Here is a 22,443-nt window from a genome sequence, read left to right on the forward strand (position 1 = left end):
AGCTTCTAGTCTCTGTACTCTTAGGTACATTGTATATCCATCAACTTCTAGTCTCTCTACTCTTAGGTATATTGTATATCCATCAGCTTCTAGTCTCTCTACTCTTAGGTACATTGTATATCCATCAGCTTCTAGTCTCTCTACTCTTAGGTATATTGTATATCCATCAGCTTCTAGTCTCTCTACTCTTAGGTCTCTCTACTCTTAGGTATATTGTATATCCATCAGCTTCTAACCTCTCTACTCTTAGAAGGATAAGCAAAAGCATACTTTGGAGCTATGCCATCGTCTCTCGTAGACGGACGGATGCCTAGAATACTCTTAGGTACATTGTATATCCATCAACTTCTAGTCTCTCTACTCTTACGTACATTGTATATCCATCAACTTCTAGTCTCTCTACTCTTAGGTATATTGTATATCCATCAGCTTCTAGTCTCTCTACTCTTAGGTATATTGTATATCCATCAGCTTCTAGTCTCTCTACTCTTAGGTATATTGTATATCCATCAACTTCTAGTCTCTCTACTCTTAGGTATATTGTATATCCATCAGCTTCTAGTCTCTCTACTCTTAGGTACATTGTATATCCATCAACTTCTAGTCTCTCTACTCTTAGGTATCTCTACTCTTAGGTATATTTTATATCCATCAGCTTCTAGTCTCTCTACTTTTAGGTATATTATATATATCCATCAGCTTCTAGTCTCTCTACTCTTAGGTATATTGTATATCCATCAGCTTCTAGTCTCTGTACTCTTAGGTATATTGTATATCCATCAGCTTCTAGTCTCTCTACTCTTAGGTATATTGTATATCCATCAGCTTCTAGTCTCTCTACTCTTAGGTACATTGTATATCCATCAGCTTCTAGTCTCTCTACTCTTAGGTATATTGTATATCCATCAGCTTCTAGTCTCTCTACTCTTAGGTCTCTCTACTCTTAGGTATATTGTATATCCATCAGCTTCTAGTCTCTCTACTCTTAGGTCTCTCTACTCTTAGGTATATTGTATATCCATCAGCTTCTAGTCTCTCTACTTTTAGGTATATTGTATATCCATCAGCTTCTAGTCTCTCTACTCTTAGGTACATTGTATATCCATCAACTTCTAGTCTCTCTACTCTTAGGTATCTCTACTCTTAGGTATATTTTATATCCATCAGCTTCTAGTCTCTCTACTTTTAGGTATATTATATATATCCATCAGCTTCTAGTCTCTCTACTCTTAGGTATATTGTATATCCATCAGCTTCTAGTCTCTGTACTCTTAGGTATATTGTATATCCATCAGCTTCTAGTCTCTGTACTCTTAGGTACATTGTATATCCATCAACTTCTAATCTCTCTACTCTTAGGTATATTGTATATCCATCAGCTTCTAGTCTCTCTACTCTTAGGTACATTGTATATCCATCAGCTTCTAGTCTCTCTACTCTTAGGTATATTGTATATCCATCAGCTTCTAGTCTCTCTACTCTTAGGTCTCTCTACTCTTAGGTATATTGTATATCCATCAGCTTCTAGCCTCTCTACTCTTAGAAGGATAAGCAAAAGCGTACTTTGGAGCTATGCCATCGTCTCTCGTAGACGGACGGATGCCTAGAATACTCTTAGGTACATTGTATATCCATCAACTTCTAGTCTCTCTACTCTTACGTACATTGTATATCCATCAACTTCTAGTTTCTCTACTCTTAGGTATATTGTATATCCATCAGCTTCTAGTCTCTTTACTCTTAGGTATATTGTATATCCATCAGCTTCTAGTCTCTCTACTCTTAGGTATATTGTATATCCATCAGCTTCTAGTCTCTCTACTCTTAGGTACATTGTATATCCATCAACTTCTAGTCTCTCTACTCTTAGGTACATTGTATATCCATCAACTTCTAGTCTCTCTACTCTTAGGTACATTGTATATCCATCAGCTTCTAGTCTCTTTACTCTTAGGTATATTGTATATCCATCAGCTTCTAGTCTCTCTACTCTTAGGTCTCTCTACTCTTAGGTATATTGTGTATCTATCAACTTGGCATGTAAACAAATTTTTTTTAAATGTCAGTAGCCATATATTTTTTCCTGCTTCTCACTAGACAAAATGATAAATACTCAAAGTGCCTGTTAAAAATGCTCAGTGAGTTTATAATCAAGGGTCATAAAATACTTTGCACCATATTACAAAGGTACTTTAGTTTCCAATAGGAAAATATACTTCGAGATCGCATCTTTGTTTCTTTTTATTTTCATAATTAAACCTAATTCTTTGTAGGATTCAGTGGACTTGTACAAAAGTTTCACTGCATAAAAGGCTTGACTTTTACATGAAAGATAGACATGTTAATTTTATCAGCTTCTGTTCTTTCAAAATAAAAAGTTTCCTTAATATTTTTTTTTTTTTTAAGAATAAGGAAAAAATGGTGGGAAAACATTGAACATGAATTTGAACTGGATTTGCCCAGCTAGCCATGTAAAAATATTAAAAATGTACCAGTAGTTCTACCATTTGTGCAGCCGAACTTACATTGTTGCAAATAATCTTCTTTGTCCTACATTAAGCTCTTCAACACACTTTACACTATTTCATGGAACTAAACTTTTCATCTGGACATTTTTCCAAAGGTCATTGACATTATAAGTTGTAATAAATGTTTAAAATAAACCTTAGATTTAATATAATCAATTTATATAGGAAACATATATTCATATATTTTATAAAGTTGAAACTTGTTTGTCGATCAGCAAATAATAATCTATCTGATCAGTTACAATAAGTACATGAACATTTATAAACATTTCTTCATTTTGTCATAGTTTTGATATATTTTATTTAATAATAGGAACTAACATATGCTAAATACATTGTCATCTCCAGAATGAAATATTTGCAGTTTCTCTTAGGTCCAGTATTAGTCACTCTTGAAAATGGCAATCACTTCTGTGTAATAATGACATGAAAATTTGAGATCATACTTTCAGTGGGGTTTTCCAGCATTTCTCACTCAGTGTCATATGGTTGGTTTTCACATGAACTGGCTAATTATACCATGTTAATGCATTATAATATACAGATTATACAGTTTGCTGTGTGCAGGTAATTGCCGGAATGCAAAGGAGGGCTTTTAAACCAAAACGTTTCAAGTCATACCCACTTGCACCTGCAAATGTTTTCACACAACAAACTGCCTATAATCATATTGTTTTACATGATCATGATCATAATAAATTATTGTCAGCACAATCCACTCCAGAATACAAGTCTTCCTGTATTGTGCATGTATCACTAAGATCTTAAATATCAACTGTTTAGGTCAAATTTAAGCTATTGCATGCCTTATTTAAGCTATTGCATGCTCCTAGCCCCTTAGACAACAAATTATGCATTCTTTTTCAGCAGAAACATGAATCCCACATTCATCTTGCATACTGCTTTGCTTGTAAGACTGTTCCAGAGCTTTTATAAGTTGATCATATTCAAGCAACACATGAGTTTACTGTTTTGACTACAGGTTACATCATAAAATCAAACCCATGCCAGAAACATTGTCATCACAAAAACATGCCCATCATAAAAGTATGCCATCATAAAACCCACCACAAAAACAGCAATCATAAAAACATAGGTATCAGATCAGCCACAACCTGCTTGAATGTGATGGATTATCTGAGTAGATATTGACTGCAGTTACATATGAGAAAGTACAGCATCTGACTGGCTTACTTGCACAGGAGAAAGTACAGTATCTGATTGGCTTACTTGCACAAGAGAAAGTACAGCATCAGATTGGCTTAGTTGTACAAGAAAAAGTACAGTATCAGATTGGCTTACACCTGACAGTGTACAGTGTCTGGTTGGCTTACGTGCACATGAGAAAGTACAGTTTCAGATTGGTTTACTTGCACATGAGAAAGAACAGTATTGGATTGGCTTTCACATGGCAAAGTACAGTATCTGATTGGCTTGCACATGAGAGAGTATAGTATCAGATTGGCTTACACCTGACAAAGTACAGTATCTGATGGCTTACTTGCACATGAGAAAGTACAGTATTGGATTGGCTTTCACCTGGCAAAGTACAGTATCTGATTGGCTTGTACATGAGAAGGTATCAGATTGGCTTACACCTGACAAAGTACAGTATCTGATGGCTTACTTGCACATGAGAAAGTACAGTATTGGATTGGCTTTCACCTGGCAAGTACAGTATCTGATTGGCTTGTACATGAGAAGGTATCAGATTGGCTTACACCTGACAAAGTACAGTATCTGATGGCTTACTTGCCCATGAGAAAGTACAGTATTGGATTGGCTTTCACCTGACAAAGTACAGTATCAGATTGGCTTACACCTGATAAAGTACAGTATTTGATTGGCTTACTTACCCATGAGAAAGTACAGTATTGGATTGGCTTTCACCTGACAAAGTACAGTATCTGATTGGCTTACTTGCACATGAGAAAGTACAGTATCTGAATGGCTTACTTTGCACATGACAAAGTACAGTGTACACTATCACCATTACAATTGTGTGAGTTATCAGTGATAATTTGATTCTGTATTATGATACACTATCAACATTGAAAATATTGTTTTATCAGGAATAATTTGATTCTGTGGCAATATACACTATCACCATTGAAAGTATTGTGTTTTATCAGGAATAATTTGATTCTGTGTCATGATACACTGTCACCATTGAAAATAGTGTGATTTATCAGTGATAGTTCATTCCATGTCATGATACACTATCACCTTTAAAAAGAGTGTGATTTATCAGTGATAGTTTAATTCTGTGTCATGATCCACTATGACTATTAAAACATGTGATTAATCAACGGGTTTTTTCTTAGCCATGATACACTGTGACCATTAAAAATAGTGTGATTTATCAATGATAGCTTGATTATGTGCCATTATAAATTGTCACCATTAAAAAAAATAGTGTGATTTGTCAGTGTAATAGAGGTATTCATTATTTAATTGTATTGTGTTTGAAAGGAAATAAATATGAATACAGTCACTGTTAGATACTATTTTAAAGTCATGTAAATCTAGTTGTCATTATCATGGACCTGAACCGTTACATAATTTATGTCAGTTGTAGAAGACACATGTACCTTGTGTTACACAGGGTATCAGTTGGTACTGTTAGATACAGTGTACCTAGCATTACACAGGTCAAGCCAACCATTGAAGAGGCAGAGTATCTGGTGTTACAGAATTTAAGTTATCACTGAAGGATACAGTATACATGGTGTTCCAGAGGTGAAGATACAAAGTACCTGACCAAACTGAGATTAAGTTGACACAGGTAGATTCAGTGTACCTGGTGTCATATAGATTGTCAGTATTGGAAACTACATTGTGCTCAATACCACACAGGTCATGTCAGCACTGGAAGATACAGTGTAACTGATGTCATGCAGATTTAATCTGCACTGGAAGATACACCTGATGTTACACAGGTTAAGTCAGCACTAGCAGATGCAGTATACCTGGCTATTACTAGATCTGATTCTAAAGGTACAGGTATTTCATTGTGCTTATTGGCAATTGTTGATTGATGTCCTGTGGGAACTGCAGTGGCTCAATGGCTAATATCCTGAATGTATTACCACAAGGGTGCAGGTTCGAATCCTACCATTGGATGAAAGGCATGGCACTTTAATACAGTTACCTCAGCACTAAATAACCTATTTGTGTTGCTGTGGTGTGTAAAAAATGTAATAAAAAATCTTAAACATAGATGAAGGAGTGGTTGCATTATGAGTGATATTGACAACCAAGATTGTGCAAGTCAGAACACATTGAGTTATGTTTATTTATTTCATTACAAATATGGGTTTCTCTGATGTTAAAGTAAAAGTTGTTTGAAATAATGATCACAGATAATACAGGACATTGTAAGAATTATTCACATGGATTTTTTACCCTGTGATGGGAATAGTACCATGTCGGCCAATTCTGTGCATCGGGTAATTCTGCGCAACGATGCGTCATTTTTGTAAACATTGGATCACGTGCTATTTTGGGTCGAAAATCCATTTTATATCCAGAAAGAACAATCGTAAATTAATTAAGAAAAGTGATATTTATAAAGTGTACAAAAATATCCCACATTTAGACTCGAAATGCACATAAAAACTTGATTCCTAAATGGCAATGTGAAGACCCACTCCATGACCTTCTTGAACATGTAACCCAGAAAATTTGATTTACTATGCATCTTTTAGAATCATACAAATACATGCCGCAAGTCAGGAAAACAGGGGTTGGTTTCTTCTGTGTCCAAAATTAATATAATTTTGAACAGAATATTCTGGTGACAATAACATCTTTTCAAATGGTAAGCATTGCTGTATTTTATTTTTGTCAATCGCTTGAATTCGGTATGCGTTTTGCTTCAGTATTGGAAACGGAAACCTTAGGTACGCAGAAATGCCTGACAGCAGTGTATATCAGCATTATCTAATTAAAGGTGAATTGGTCTTTTCGTCTTACTATTTGTTGCCCTTCACCATGCTGATTTCAGCATATGAAATGAAGTGCAGTAGTAATTAGTATCATTTAATAAATACTTCCAAGAACATTGAGGAGATTTCATTGACATCGTATAAACATTTTTGTGGTATGTTAAAATATGTAGTGTTCAATTTGATTTACTGATTGGTTAGTCCTATTTGTCTTGTGTGTTGTACACTCACCATGTAGTCAAAGCACTATGGTTACTGTATTGCCTCAATTATTAATTTTTTGTTTGCTTAACAACACTTGTAACACATATTGGCTCTGTCCTGCCAAGGAAATGGGAACTATGTCCTTTTCCCAAAGGCACACACCAATGCAGCCAACTCGTGCTAGCTTGAGTGGGTATTGAACTTGTGGCCCTTGGATTACAAGTCAGGCACTATACCAACTGAGCTACAATAACTCCCCATCAACTGGTAAAATTGAAGTTGGGAAATATCGGCTATCAGTTACATTGGTGTCAAAGTTTGTTTTGGTGGTCTCAGTATAAATGAGCTTTTATCCTAAAATAAGCATTTAAACATTTTGTAAGCTTGTTGCTCATGAAAATTTGGTCCCAGTCTTAAAATATTTCATACTGTGGAAAATTCCTAGTTTACTCCATACATACATACATGCATGCATGCATGCATGCATGCATACATACATACATACATACATATATATATATATATATATATATATATATATATATATATATATATATATATATATATATATATATATATATATATATATATATATATGTATGTATGTATATAGTATGTGTGCTGTGTCAATTATATACTACAAGATGTATACATTGTTCATTAAAAGGAAACGAGGCTAGCCAAGTTTCCTTTTAATTAAACAATTAAACAATGAGTGATATATCATTGATACAGCTTACATACTATACCTGTATTTTGTTTATATCACATACAAATACACATATTTACACTTTGAATGGAGTTATAATATGCTCTGGGCAACTGTGTATTGACCGAGTGAATGAACTCCAAACATCCCTGCGAGTGTGTCTGCTACAAAATGTAGTTCTTTGATTTTTCTTGTTGTTCAGTCACGTATGCAAATTGATAAGTTGATTGTTTTCCTTTTGAGTTTCTATTTTTATTCACATTTATTAAATCAGTATAAGACACACTCATGATTTAAACATGAAATAGGGCTTTTATGAAGAAAGTAGTGCACTACAAACACGGTTATCTTCTTGTACACTAAGCCTGAACTGTCAGGCATTCATGTACTGGCATATAGAAATTAGTGTGGAATAGAAACTAAGCGAAATGATGAAGCAGCAAGAGGTAACTAAAATATTTTAATATATTGACAGTTCATCTAAGTCATTATTCTGCTTATGACCTGAAAAGCCCCTGCAATATAACATATAGGCCCAGTCTCGACTGGCTATTTTAACTATGTATCATTGAAATTATGAACATTAGATGCCAAGGAAAGCGTAAACATACTGTTATTACGAACAAGATTATTGTATGTTACTTGGTACAAGTTTAATTTTAATGTTTTCGTCCAGCACCATATATTTTTTTTTGCTCACTCCAGATTTCTGCGTATTTCATCCCTTACACATGAGAGGGGAATGGGGAATGGAAAAAAGAAATGATTCTGATGAAATCAATGAAATTTTGTACCATTTTCATTTCATTTAGAAAACAGGGACTATTAATACTTTTTATCGTTATTTTCACATGTCAGTTATGCTTAATGAATGAGTAGAAATTCGTCATTGATCTATAGGCCTGCAGTTGAAAGAATGTTTACATATTCATATTATTTCGCCATGGGCGGATCACAATTTGATATACCAATAGTATAAAAGGATTCCAATGAAAAATTGTGTACCATTTTAATATCATTTAGAAAACAGGGACTATTAATAATTTTTATCGTTATTTTCATATGTCATTTATGAATAATGAATGAGTAGAAATTCACCATTGATCTATAGGCCTGCAGTTGAAAGAATATTTACATATTTGTATTAATGCGCTATGGGCGGATCACAGTTTGACATACCAATAGTATTGGTATATCAATTTGCTTTATACCAACACTTTAAATGCCATGTTATTTTTAAAATATGTGTTTTATATATATATATATATATATATATATATATATATATATATATATATATATATATATATATATATATATATATATATATATTATTTAGATTTTGAAAGTCATGATATTCACTTTTGCAATCAAAACATGATTTTGTGTTGTCACTTCTTTGTATTGATTTGTCATTGGTATTAACTCTAGCTTTGAATTTTTCAACAGTGTTATGTGATTTCAACCTTTACAGTGAAAAAGTCTTGCTCTTCTATTGGATATAGATAATGTACAGAACTGTAATGGGGTATGTATTGGCAAGCAGACTGTAAACTAATAATAAAGAAAACTGCTTGGTTAGCAAGTTATTTTTGTTCAGTGAAGCACCACAATGCCAGAACCTCATTAAATTAAACTAGGATAAATTCAAATAGCTTTCTGGGCTTCACATTTCCTTTTAAATAAAGTTAGCATGGTAAACTGAAAACTCTTCAAAAGCAAAATTGTAATTTGGTCCAGAAAGGATTTTCAGTCTTGGGAACTTTCACAGTTTACAATGCTGCAGAAGTTATGGCTAAAAATTGGTAATTTTGAAGGTGCTGATTGTTTTGATGGATATTCTTTGCAAGTATTAAGGTGTGGCAGCATGATGTCCAAGCTGCCATGTATGCTTTTGAACAACTTGAACTGCAAACAGCATAGACCCAGATCAGTTCTCACAGTTAGAGACTAGAGCATAGACCCAAATCAGCCATCACAGAGACCAGAGCTTATACCCAAATCATACATTGTTGATACCACTGCATAGACCCAGATCAGCAGTCACCATCAGAGCCCACAGCATAGACAGAGATTAGCAATGACCATCAGAGACCAGAGCATTGACCCAGATCAGCCACGACCATCAGAGACCAGAGCATAGACCCAGATCAGTCATCACCATCAGCCTCTTATCTACTGGTGCAGTTCAAAAATGGTAGATATGTTTATAGGCTGTTAAACTTTGGTTTGCTTTAGTTTTGCGTTTTGGCTTGGCATGGTATGCTTTATTGTCGTACAGCACAGCAACACATGAAGATTATTTAGTGCTGATCAGTCACTTTTTGTTAAGTGCCTTGCCCAGGGACGAATCTTAGTAGCCAACCCAAGCTGATCTGATGGTAGGATTTGAACCCAGCATAGTGACATAAGAAAGTTCACATGTTTTGTGGTAATATAGCAATCCAGGCATTATCAGAGAAATGTTTTTAGTGGTCATAAAAGTTTTATATAACATAACTGAAATCTTCAATTTTTGTATGTAATTGTTAAAATTGCTTTTAAATGGTCACTGTGGGACCCTGAAGTCTAGCCCCAGATGGCTGAGTGGTCTAAAGCACTTGCCTTTACCAATCACTGCCATCTCGGTTGTTTTTGTGGGTTTGAGTCACAGGCTTGGTCTATGCGGGCATGTGAGAAAGCTTGTCAGTAGCTTTCTTAGGGTTGGTGGTTCTTACCAGAGATTTCCCCAGTTCTTCCTCCACTGCCATGTATCGTGTGCTGAAAAGTAGCATTAAATGCAAGACAACAACAACAACAATTTCTGACCTTGAAGCCCTACAAGGCATAAAAGCAACATGGTTTGTAATGGTGGGTGAAGTATCAACTGCTGTATTGGAGTAAAGTACCCTGTCCAGGGACACACCATAGTAGCTGACTTGGGCAGATGTGATGGTAGGATTTGAATCTGCACCCATCTTGTTGCAAGTCCAGCACTATCAACTGAGCCACTCGGACTGTTGCAATTGGATGAGTATTACATATGGATATCTATGGTACTCAAAAAGGCATTATTTATGGAATGTTTCTTATGATTGGAACATCCAAATATTTATCCAGTAAGCCAGTATATTTACCTGTAAAAGTTAAATGTTGTGATGAATCTGGCTCATGGCTGATAACACAACAACAATATTGGGTTAGAAACCCTGTTTGGGCCAAAGTGTCTTTTGATGTCAGTCAAAAAATCAAGTACCTAATTACAGTGTGCTCATTTGTAGCCACTTTCCATTTTATTCTAACACCTTACTTTTTCACAATAAGAGGGACTGTAGACTTCTCATTTATCTAGAATTGTCATTAAAAATCTAGTAAAGTTATTAAAATTTGATAACATTTATAATAATTTTAACATAAATGTTTAGAAATACCTGTACCTGCTGAATTTTCCAGTGTGTTTTTATCTTCAATTCTATGCACCATACCTAAATTCCATCACAGTTTATGGATCTGATGTTTAAAACCATATATTACAATCAACAAATATGTTTAAATCATACCATATCATATAGTTTAACATCTGTTGTGAACAATGAAGGAATTATGCTATACCATACACATACACCGTATGCATGCATCATCAGCAGCATGAAAACATGCAATCTTATAGAACAGCTGGGTACTGTATACATTCTGTTATAAGTCCAGTCCAACTGCAAACTGCATTGACCTAAATCTGCTATCACAGAATGTGCCACCATATCTGAGTTTATGTAGTTTGTTTGAAGTAATCAGTAGAACAACAATGCCATATGTTAGCAGATCAAGTCTGTGTTGTCTGCAATAGGACTTGACTTACAGCCAAGTATGTATGGTATATGTATGCTGCAAAATAGGCCTTGCTTCTTAAAACCTTGAAATTCCTTGAATTTTGATGGGTTTTGCCTGAAAACTTGTCGATTTTAAAAACGTTGGTTTTATCCTTGAACAGTCCTTAATTTGTTTCTGAAGAAAAAACAAAAGGTTTAAAGTGGGAGAAAAAAATCTGCCACTTTTTTCCATAAAAAAGAATACTCCTTGAAAACTGTTACAGCTTCTTGTCCTTGACAAAAAAATACACCATGCGTAACAAACCAGGTGACTGTATAAACCATGTGCACACCATGTGTCTGCATAAACCATAGCATTTGGTTAGAGGAAAAGATTGTATCAGGTTGTATTGATTTTAGACTATGAAAACAGCACAATGTCTTTTTATCAAGTACAGTGAAACAGGGTCACTCGGCACACCAATACAAGGAATTAACATCTGGTGCAGGGTGAAATGTATGCCCAATAAATATGTTGGTGTTGGTGGTTTACAGCACATCAACACATGCAAGTTTTTGAGTGCTGAAGCAATCAGCATAAAGTGACTTGCCCAAAGACATACCACAGTAACTGACTAGGGCTAATCCAGTGGTAGGTCTTGAACAACAGCTTTTTGGTCCGGAGTCTGGCGTGACAACCAGTGAGCCGTTGTGACTCCTACCTACATCAAGTCGCCTGTTACAACATGCAGGAGAGTGCCTCAGACCTATTCAACATCCCTGCACCTACATTTGCTTCATACTTAATGAAATGCAAAATGTATACAAGTTAGTGGAAGAGTGCATCATGTGGATTGTGCAGGAGGCCACCAAGTGGTGAACTGTGGCAGAGGTGAGAGCCAGAAAACCACATTGCCTTGGATGGCAGCAAAAATTCTGTGTTCATGCAAGAGCACAGAAACCACAGCAGCTGGGGTGGCCATAGTGACCCCAGTTTTCATTTGCAAACTATCTATATGTATATAGATGTCCATTTTTTCCCTATGACCACCCCACTCATTGACAGAATCAAACTACCATTGAAAGAGCCATCCCATTTGTGAGAAATTCTTTGATACTAAGTGACATTCCAGGTCAGAAAATTAAAATTAGGAACTTTGAGGTGCAAAGGTTGTTGTTGTTGTTATAGGGTTTAACGCCATTTTTCAGCACAAGATAGGCTATACGTGGCGGCCAGTATTAATGGTGGAGGAAGAACCCGGGAAAATCCGAGAAGGAACCACCGACCCACAAGAAGCTACCGGCAAGCTTTCTCACATATCCACACTGGCCGAGCCTGAGACTCGAACCTACGCAGACAGAGGTGAGATGGCAGTGATCCGTGATGGAGAGCGCTTTAGACCACTCGGCCACTCGGGCCCCCTGAGGTGCAAAGGTAGTGTGTTACAACTGTGGTGCTAAAGTTTTAGCAAGGTGTGCAAACATAACCATTAGTAAGTGAACTAATTACAACATTGATTCAACAGTTTTGTGTACACACACACACACACACATACACTTGCACTCTTTGTTCTACTTACATTGTCATGGCATGGATCCAGATTTGCCACCATATAATGTCCCAGCAGATCAGTATCTATGTAGTTCTTTTTACTAAGTATTTCTGTGGACAGCATTGTCCAAGCTTAGGTTGTATACAGTTAAATAAAAAAACTACATATACATGTAGATCAATAAAAGTAAGTGTAGGGTATTCTAGTAATCAGTTTCTATAGCACTTGGTATATCCTCCAGTTCAAGTGACCTGTGTATAAACACCAGTCATGCATATCTTTTTATACCATATTGAATAACCAGGGCTTACTTGAATAACCAATGACCTGCTTTAGAAATGTAATTTATTCCAGCCTTTGTTGTCCTCATCAAAGAACCGAAACATAGTTGACACAATTAGCTTTAGTTACACCAATAGCTTAGTGCTTGGAATACAGTTCGTGTATCAGTGTATATACTTTAACTTGGTTTTCAGGTGTATGGTGTGTTTAGGTGAGTTTATATGGTGCTGTGATTTTAAATACTAGTCTAAGTGTAATTTGAGTATATAAAGCAGCATTATTCAGAGGAGGAATTTCCAAGTAGTATGATAGTAGTTTACCAGTACACATACAGATAGGATATAATTGTGGTTGTTGTCTGAAGCCTTTGTGTATTACCAGGTGTTCTATAATTCAGAATGGCATTTCCATTGCAGGGGCTTTTCGTTTCATAAGGTGGGTGATTGGTTTCTTTAAATTTCAAAACAATGTATGGGTATCTAAGCTCTGTATGATTCTCTCCACCCATTTATGTATAGCACATACAAAATTACTACTTTTTGCAATTTTATTTTTCTGACAAGAAAATAGATTATTTTGGCTTTGGAGTATTTGTGATAGTGTCTTGGTGTGGGGGACTGTTATTGTATGATATTTTAAGAAAACAGTAAGAGAGAAGTAACATCAGGATTTTTTTAAAAAAAAACAATGATTGAAGCACATGGCTTTTGAGAGGATGTGACTGCTGTGTGATGGCTGACTATTAGAGCATGAGACTTGTAGAATTTATTCGGTCCATGGAGATGTTGGTGGATCAGGTAGGTGATAAGAGCATGTGTGGTGTAGAGTATAAATTATTTTAATGATTGGTGTTAAAAGGGAATCATTGCTTGACATGTTAACAGAATATCAGTCTATATCATTAACTTTCAGACAGACCATAGGATAAAAAGTTTTGAATGGACCATAGGATAACAAATTTCAAATGGATCATAGGATAACAACTTTCAGATAGACCATAGAATCACAACTTTCAAATACACCATAGGATAACAACTTTCAAATAGACCATAGCATAACAGCTTTCAAATAGACCAATGGATAACGACTTTCAAATAGACCATAAGATAACAACTTTCAAATAGACCATAGGATAAAAACTTTGAAATGGACCTTAGGATAACAAAGATTTTGAAAGCAGTTCTTACTAGGCACAAATAGTTATGATTGAGCTGACAATTTTTGAAAGAAAAAAATACCAGCAAGACTTCAACAACATGATTATCACTATAAAGTAGAAAAGAATTATAAGGTATATGCTAAGTGGGAATTAAAGGGTTTACTAATGTGTAATTGAAATAATGATTACACTATCATAAATAATATTTTCTTCAATTCTTTGTATTGGTATAGATGTTTTGACTGAAAGATGTGAAACTTGCAATCATTTTTTGTATGAATGACACATGAATAGTGATGCCACTTGACCACTTCTTTATAATGTGCCTAATTTAAATATCTCAGTCTCAGTTTTGGGGGCCCCGAGTGGTCTAAAGCGCTCACCATTCCAGATCACTGCCATCTCACCTCTGCCTACGTGGGTTCGAGTCCAAGGCTCGGCTAGTGTGGGTACATGGGAAAGCCTGCCAGTAGCTTCTGGTGGGTCGGTGGTTCTTCCCTGGGTTTTCCAGGGTTCTTCCTCCACCAGTTATACTGGCAACCATGTATAGCCTATCTTGTGCTGAAAAATGGCGTTAAACCCGAGAACAACAACAGTCAGTTTTGTTTTGTACATTTGTTGTCTGACATGTAGTTCTTACCTTTATTGCTTTATGCATTTGTTGTCGGACATGTAGTTCTTACCTTTATTGCTTTGTTGTTGTTGTTATTCTAGGGTTTAACGCCATTTTAAATATGGCTGTCACACAGCAACCATCATGAAAATCTTGTTATTGCTCCTCCATCTTAACAGAGGGTCATATCATAAGGCTTGCACTTAATTGGTGTCCAATATGGCCACCACAACAGCCATCTTGGAAATCTTGATATCCTGAACAGAAAATTGACAGGGGGTTTCACCTCTAGATTTCTTATTATGTCCAGTTGGTCCTTGATTAAAATGATGTGAATCTGATGTCCAGTATAGTTCCACTATCTTGAAAATCATATCACTACTCCTTTATTGAAGGGAAGGTCATATTAACATGGTGTTTTCACCAGAAGAATTCTATTATGTCTCTTTAATCCTGAATGGAAGTGGTATGCATCTGGTATCTAGTAAGGCCCCTATGACATCAATCTTGAACATTTTTATCAACACTGTTCCTGAAAAACGAATGGTCATATCAACAAGGGGGTTTCCCTAAAAGACCTAATGTTTTGTTGATTATGAATTAAAATGGTACTGATGTGACCATCTTAAAATTCTTTTTCACTACTCCTCTTTAATCAAAAGACCTTTTCTTGTTGTGGCCAGTTGGACTTAGCCATCAATATATTGACCTAGGTGGCTGTAATGAAAATGTTATGTCTGCTTCTCCCAAATGGATGGCTTTACAAATCTAGCTTTCCACAAATAGATTTTGCTTTATCTTTAAAAAATATGCCAATCAGTTGTCCACCATGGCAGCTAGTTTGAAAGTCTTGTTAATAATGAAAAATATCAGAGATTGTTTCAACACTCAGCAACAGAAGGGAAGAAAATGGTCTTATCTTGAATTCCTGGAAATCATTTTCACCCAGAGAATGTCTTTTGTTTTGTATATTTAATTTATTTTGTGCACTTGATCTTTGCCCATGAATGATGGTATAGTTATGGCCTTTCTGATTTTATCATTTTTTAAAAAGTTGTTTACTGATATTTGAGTTCTAGTTCTTGCCGTATTTACAAACTTAGAATGTTTCAAAAGTGACCTTTTGTCCCACATCCTTGTCATTTTATTATGTTTTTTTTTTTGTTTTATATAAGGTTGAGATAAACAGAATTATTTCATTCCTACTTTAAAGTTCAGTATCTGGAATTATTTATTGTTGTTTTCACATATAATTTGAGAGGAACCATTTATTTAAACTATTCACTAGAATTGCAATGTGCTCATCGACATTTTGAACACAAACACTACTTTGGGACTATTGTGAATTCATTCAAAGACATTCTGGATTATATCATTATGATATGTCAAGACTGTTAGTACATCAACCTATTCAAGACTATTGGTACATCAGCAGATTCTGGATTATTGGAATTTAGAAAGAACTTTTAACTTTTTTTTACTTGTGATAGAACATTTAGGATTATGTGGGATTTAATTCACAATACTATAGGTTCCTTTTAAATTTTCATGTAACTTAGAGAAATACAATTATTTGTCGATTTAATAAACTTGTTGGTTTTGCTTCATTTTGGTACTTCTTTAAAGACTATACATTGGTAATATTATCCCTTCGAGAGACTCTTTTTTTATAAACATTGTATCACAGACGTAGATGTACTTTTTTATGGGTTTTATTGCATCAACACCATTCTGGATAGAGTTATGGCCCTTGACAATTAACTTGATATCATCACATGGGATGTTGTTGATTATAACCATCACAACAGAAGAACTATACAACATATTCTGATGATGAAGATTGTCTTATTGACTTCCATGTGCCTTTTATGTTTAGACTCATCTACTCAAATTTCTGACATAGTTATGCCCTTTATCAAGAAAATGTTTGTCTTCACATAATAACTTATAATGTTGCTTACAATCAAGAACCATTGAATATCTTTTAGCTGGAATTTAATAAGGATATTGTCTCTCAGAACTTGATGTGCTTTTAATATGTTTTGTATGATCTGTGCCATTTTGGAGAGAGTTATGGCCCTTGTCAAGCAACTTTATATCTGTTTGTATGTATTTTGTTGTAATCAGCATAGTTCAAAAACCATTCAGCATAATCTGATTGCATTTTTAATGTGAACATTGTTTCATTGACCATGATACGAGTTTTATGAGCTTTGTCTCTGTTGCATTTTGTTTTTGCCCTTATCTGTTAACTTCATATTTGTACATGCAATATTGCATGTGTTGATGGCCCTAGAAGGGGTTAAATTTCAAGTATTCCAAGTCATCAGTACAAGGAGTCATGAATGCCTTTCTTCAAACTTTGGTTTGCCAAGATAATTGCTCCCTTTAAAGTGCTATGAAGCAAGTTATGATCTGGACCCTATGCAGTACATCATTAATTGCTTTAGACTTTGCTGTCAAATTTTTCAAGATAACATTGAGTTTTAAACATTTGAAAAAATTAGATTTGAATCAACTAGGAATATAATTATTGTCAGTTAAAGCTTTCTAGGTGAGTTATAAGTTAAAGCAAAATTAAATGAATAAGGTTTCTAAGGAAAATCATGACACTGTCTTTTCCTTATTCAAAAACTCTTTGCCAATACTGACATACCCTTTATTGTTTATGCTTGACATTATCTTTTCCTTTCTCAATAGCTGTTTGGCAATATTGGCATGTCCTTTATTGCTTACATTTGTCACTGTCCTTGTTCAATAGCTGTATGCCAATTCTGACATGTCCTTTATTGTTTACATTTGATGCAATAGTCTGTATCAGCTGTTTTATTCAAAAGACTGCCAGTATTGGACAAGTCTCAGAAGACTGCATGTTGAGGTTACTTGATTGATATGGCTCATTGGATAAACTACCTGATGATGCTTACAAAAACAGGTACAGATGGTTTAGAAAGTATTGATTTCCTTTAATGGTATTTAGATTAATGTCAAACTACAGTTGTATGAAGGTCAGGCTCTGTGATTTACTTGGCAACTACATATAGATTACTACTATAAATATTAAGATATGTACACGCTTATGGACGTAATTAGGCTTATTGCCTGTTATGCAACCAAGTTCATTTGAAAGCATGTTACCATAATTTGACATGGTCCCTTTTGCTGACATAAATCTTGTTCATCAGAGAATTTATGGGTAAAATTACAGAGCAGAGTAGTGTGTCTTCTTCCATGTAAGCCTTGTAATTTATTTCCACAATGTTTTGGGGTTTTTTCATCAAAGGTTTGAAGACATTGTTGAGAAAATTACTGTGGATTGTGCTGATGTTCATTACAAAGAATGCTAATTAGTCATGTATAAATATTTACAGGTACAAAGAGGTTTTGCTGTTCTGCCTAAGTCACTAAGTATTGGAACAAAATCTTTGTGAAATTTATCTGTACCAATATTTTTTATTATTTAGCTTTTTTTGTTTAATGGCACATCAGCACATTAAAGGTTCAGTTTTGCCATGACTATTAGAGCAAAATGACTTGCCAAGAGACATACAACAATGGCCACTCTGGCTTGACCTGGTTGGGATTTAAACCTGCATCCTTTTGATCATGAGTTTGGCTTGCTAAACACTGAGCCATCTTGTTCTGTATAGAACTGATTTTTCATTACTTCTTGCAAAAATAACTGTTGATGCCAGGTAACTTTTCACATATCGGAAAAGTTAAATATCTAAATTGGGACATACTAAATTAAGTAGATCTTTTATGGAAGTAAGTTTTGCAAAAGAGACTAAAATCTTGTAATGATAGTTGACCTTGGTTTATGTTATATAAATGCAGAATAGAATGCAAGACACAATTTATATGCTAGATTTTGCATTAATATCTCTGGGTCACTGTCAGTGTGATGGGGTTGGGTTAAATCTGCATGGGATTTAGTGGTATGCCAGCACAACACTGGCTTTATAGCTGTGATAAAAGGTTTGTCTCTAAAAATATACAGATGAAGAATTCCAAAGAAGACAAACTTTGGGGAGATGAACCTTTGCAATGTAAAATGTAAGACAGCAGGATAAATGATAAAAGTAAGGATGCTAAAATTCTTTGAACAAAGGTATATAAAAGATAGATACACTATATACCATATAAACTTGCCAATGAGTTGAGTCCAACTGCACACAACATAGAACCTGATCTGTCATAGCATAATGCATCTGCATATCAGGGTCTGTATCATTTGTTACACTGTTTACTCCTAACAAGCTGTACAGACCCAGATCTGCTGGTGTATTTTGCTATGGCAGATCTGGGTCTATGCAGTTTGCAGTTGGACTACATATAAGTGAGTAAATATGGTAAAATCCCTTAAATAAAGGGTCAGAATCCAAAATGTTCTCTTATGGTGCATCATGATAACGTTTTATAATTGAGTTCGCATAAAAAATTGTGTCTTCAAAGGCAAAAGTCAATACATTTGAGAAAAATGTAGTCCACTGAGTAGACACTGGCAAGCTATGCACTCTGGTCAAATTTTACCACCCTGCAGGTATTCATGAGCCAGTAGATGGGGGGGGGAGATAATGGATTAAAAATCAAGATGATTTGAACAGGTGAGTCATCAAAGTTGCGGCAGGTTTATTTGTTTCATAAATGTAATCTCTCACGTGAGCTGCTGTTAATGCTTCCAACTCTTATAACAAAGACATGGAAATGCTGCACAGATTGCATCATACCCTTTGATCTGTGAATTCCTTCCAGTCTGTTTGTCATGCCTATGAATAATGAGATATAAGTGTCATGTTTTAAATGGCAAGGGCAGTGTTGTCATTGCTGGCAATGACTCTGGCAGTAGTGACATTGGTGATGGCAGTTTTACCATATATTATAGGAGTGGAAATGGCATTTGACTTGGTAGTAATTCCAGTGGTGATGGCAATGGTTTCAGTGATGTGAGTGACATTGGCCTTGGCAGTAGTGAGAGTGGTGATGGTAATGACATTAGCAGTGGTGGCAGTGTTCATGGCAGTAGTTCAGTGATGGAAGTGAAAATGGCAGTGGGTTTTGTCAGTAGTGGCAATAGTTTCAGTGATTGAAGTGGAAATGGCTAGTAGTGAGAGTGGTGATGACAATGTTAATGGTGATGGCAGTGGCATTAGAAGTGGTTTTAGTGGTAGCAGTGCCCTTGGCAGTAGTGGCAGTGTGATGTGATATCATGCTGTGGTTGTGGTGATAGCAGTGGCATAGTCATCAAACTGTTAGGATGCTATGTTGAAATTATTTACAGTCATAAATCTTCATCTGTAGTCACCCTAAGCAGAATCATTATACTGTTCACGGGAGATTCTGTGTTCCACAGAACATTTATTTTATTATTTCTCAGAAATGATATTGATTAATGTGGCTCTTTCCTCCCTTAGAAACAATTTAAAATGAACTAATAGAATATGCAGTGTTTGAATATTGAAATTTTACAAAGTTGGTAAAATTGAAAACTGTGTTTTGTGGTGCTGTTCTTTCATCATTTATACAAATATCTGCAGCAGTAGAAGACAAGTTTGTATAAATTCAAACAAGCAATTGACAATTTAACTGAAATTCAGCAGTAGCTACAGCACTAGAAAATACAGATGTCACATGTATTATGGAAATCATTATATAGGGTTAGCATTATTATTTTATCTTGATTAAGCCAGTGGATATTAAGCCATGGAGATTCCTGAGGATGTGACAAACAGGAAGTTGATCAAGAAATATTTCCTTATAAGTCATTGATTTCCTATCATAGGTGTCAATGTTAGTTGTAAGCAGATGGGCACTTGACTGTGTCACTAACCAATGCAGGTCAAGTGTGCAGCTTCAGAATGATTCATAAGAAAACTGGCTTTAGAGACTGATCTTAAACTGCTTTGCTGTTTGATTTGTTATTTGTCTTTCCTAAAAACCAACATCAGGATTCACAGGTGTATGTGTGTGTGTTGGAAGGTAATCAATATTATCAGCATCACATGAGGTACATGTATCCCTTAGACTCAGGTGACATGTTAATTTTTGGATTTAATGTAAAAGCATGATGGTGGAATGCAAGAACATGTGCTATGAATATTATGACATTTAAATCAATGCATTTTAATGTTTACCATGATTTTTATACTTTTTATATTTTTACACAGAACAGTCCCTAGTAAGACAGTCCACATTTAACAAGGGGGACAATAGGCAAACACTTGTTGTGCAAGCCAAAAGGACAGTAAGCAATCACTTATTGTACCAGCCAAGAGGACAGTAAGCAGTCACTTATTGCATGGCCTAGTGGTTAGAGCATCTGCCTTGGATGCGGGAGGTTGTGGGTTTGATCGCCGGCCGAGTCATACCAAAGACTTACAAAAATGGTACTAACAGCTGACTCGCTTTGTGCTCAGCATTAAGAGGTTAGTGTTAGGACTGGTCGGCCTGGTGTCAGGATAATGTGACTGGTTGGGACATCATGTCTGTGGCATGATGCCCCAGTGCTAGGCATCACTATAAACTGTCACACTGCAGACATCGTAGCGATATGACTGAACAATTGTTAAAGCTACGTTAAAAATCCAAATCACACACACACGCTTATTGTGCCAGCCGAGAGGACAGTAGGTAATGAATTATTGTGCCAGCCAAGAGGACAGTAGGCAATCACTTTCTGTGCCAGCCAAAAGGACAGTAGGCAATAACTTATTGTACCAGCCAAGAGGACAGTAGGCAGTCACTTATTGTGCCAGCCAAGAGGACAGTAGGCAATCACTTATTGCGCCAGCTAAGAGGACTGTAGGCAATTAATTATTGTGCCAGCCTAGAGGATGGTAGGCAATAACTTATTGTGCCAGCCAGGAGGACAAGAGGCAGTCACTTATTGTGCCAGCCATTGAGGACAGTAGGCAATCACTAACTGTACCAGCCAAGAGGACAGTAGGCAATGACTTATTGCACCAGCCAAGAGGACAGTAGGCAATCACTTATTGCACCAGCCAAGAGGACAGTAGGCAATAACTTATTGCACCAGCCAAGAGGACAGTAGGCAGTCACTTATTGTGCCAGCCATTGAGGACAGTAGGCAATCACTTACTGTACCAGCCAAGAGGACAGTAGGCAATAACTTATTGCACCAGCCAAGAGGACAGTAGGTAATAACTTGTTGCACCAGCCAAGAGGACAGTAGGCAGTCACTTATTGTGCAAGCCAAGAGGACAGTAGGCAATCTTATATTGTGTAAGCTGTCAAAATTTTAGAAAACTTCTACCGGGTACCCATCGATCCTAATGATTGATTACACGGGTACCCAATCAAAGAGAAATTGTATTAAATGTTTACAGACCTGAAGTTAAGTCAGCATTTTTTTAAAAATTCACAGTATCTAAATGTATATAAATGTCACTACCTAATGTTATCTAGTATAAAATCCAAGAATTCATCTTCATTTTCTGATGAAGTTCTGAAATCGTCCAATGTCTTATAGTAAATCATTGTGGTCTAGTCATCATAAATATCATCTGACTCCATTTCCTTGGTCCTCACTGTCATATACTAATGATTATTTAGAGAATGAGCTTGAGCTTTTTTAGTAACATTTTGATCATACAATTTGTCAAATCTACTCAAGTTTGCAACAGTTTTGCAGCAAGATCAA

The 22,443-nt window shown here is 35.6% G+C and overlaps 1 protein-coding gene and 1 long non-coding RNA gene across 9 annotated transcripts in view; one reads left to right on the top strand and one right to left on the bottom strand.

Annotated features, from left to right (window-relative positions):
- Positions 1–13,037, bottom strand: part of LOC149794529 (uncharacterized) — a 32,888-nt gene extending 19,851 nt beyond the window's left edge. Inside the window, exon 1 of the long non-coding RNA XR_016423047.1 lies at positions 12,757–13,037. This is a non-coding gene — a long non-coding RNA (uncharacterized LOC149794529). The remainder of the gene's footprint in view (positions 1–12,756) is intronic.
- LOC149794528 (uncharacterized) overlaps positions 1–22,443 on the top strand; it is a 98,730-nt gene that overhangs the window by 19,908 nt on the left and 56,379 nt on the right. Inside the window, exon 1 of one of the 8 annotated variants that reach the window (XM_089968778.1) lies at positions 13,141–13,222. The exons of 4 other annotated variants lie outside the window; for them this stretch is intronic. Coding sequence is in view for 1 of the 4 variants with exons in the window: in XM_089968774.1 (XP_089824900.1) it covers positions 20,786–20,790 (5 nt within the window). In the remaining 3 variants the exon portion in view is untranslated. Of the gene's footprint in view, positions 1–13,140; positions 13,223–13,293; positions 13,447–20,560; positions 20,791–22,443 lie in introns of those variants that run through there. 3 more of the 8 variants (XM_089968776.1, XM_089968774.1, XM_089968775.1) reach the window with 3 other exon arrangements.

The sequence above is a fragment of the Sinohyriopsis cumingii genome, chromosome 8 (assembly GCF_028554795.1).
Source record: "Sinohyriopsis cumingii isolate HCF-2022 chromosome 8, ASM2855479v2, whole genome shotgun sequence".
Lineage (NCBI taxonomy): Eukaryota > Metazoa > Mollusca > Bivalvia > Unionida > Unionidae > Sinohyriopsis > Sinohyriopsis cumingii.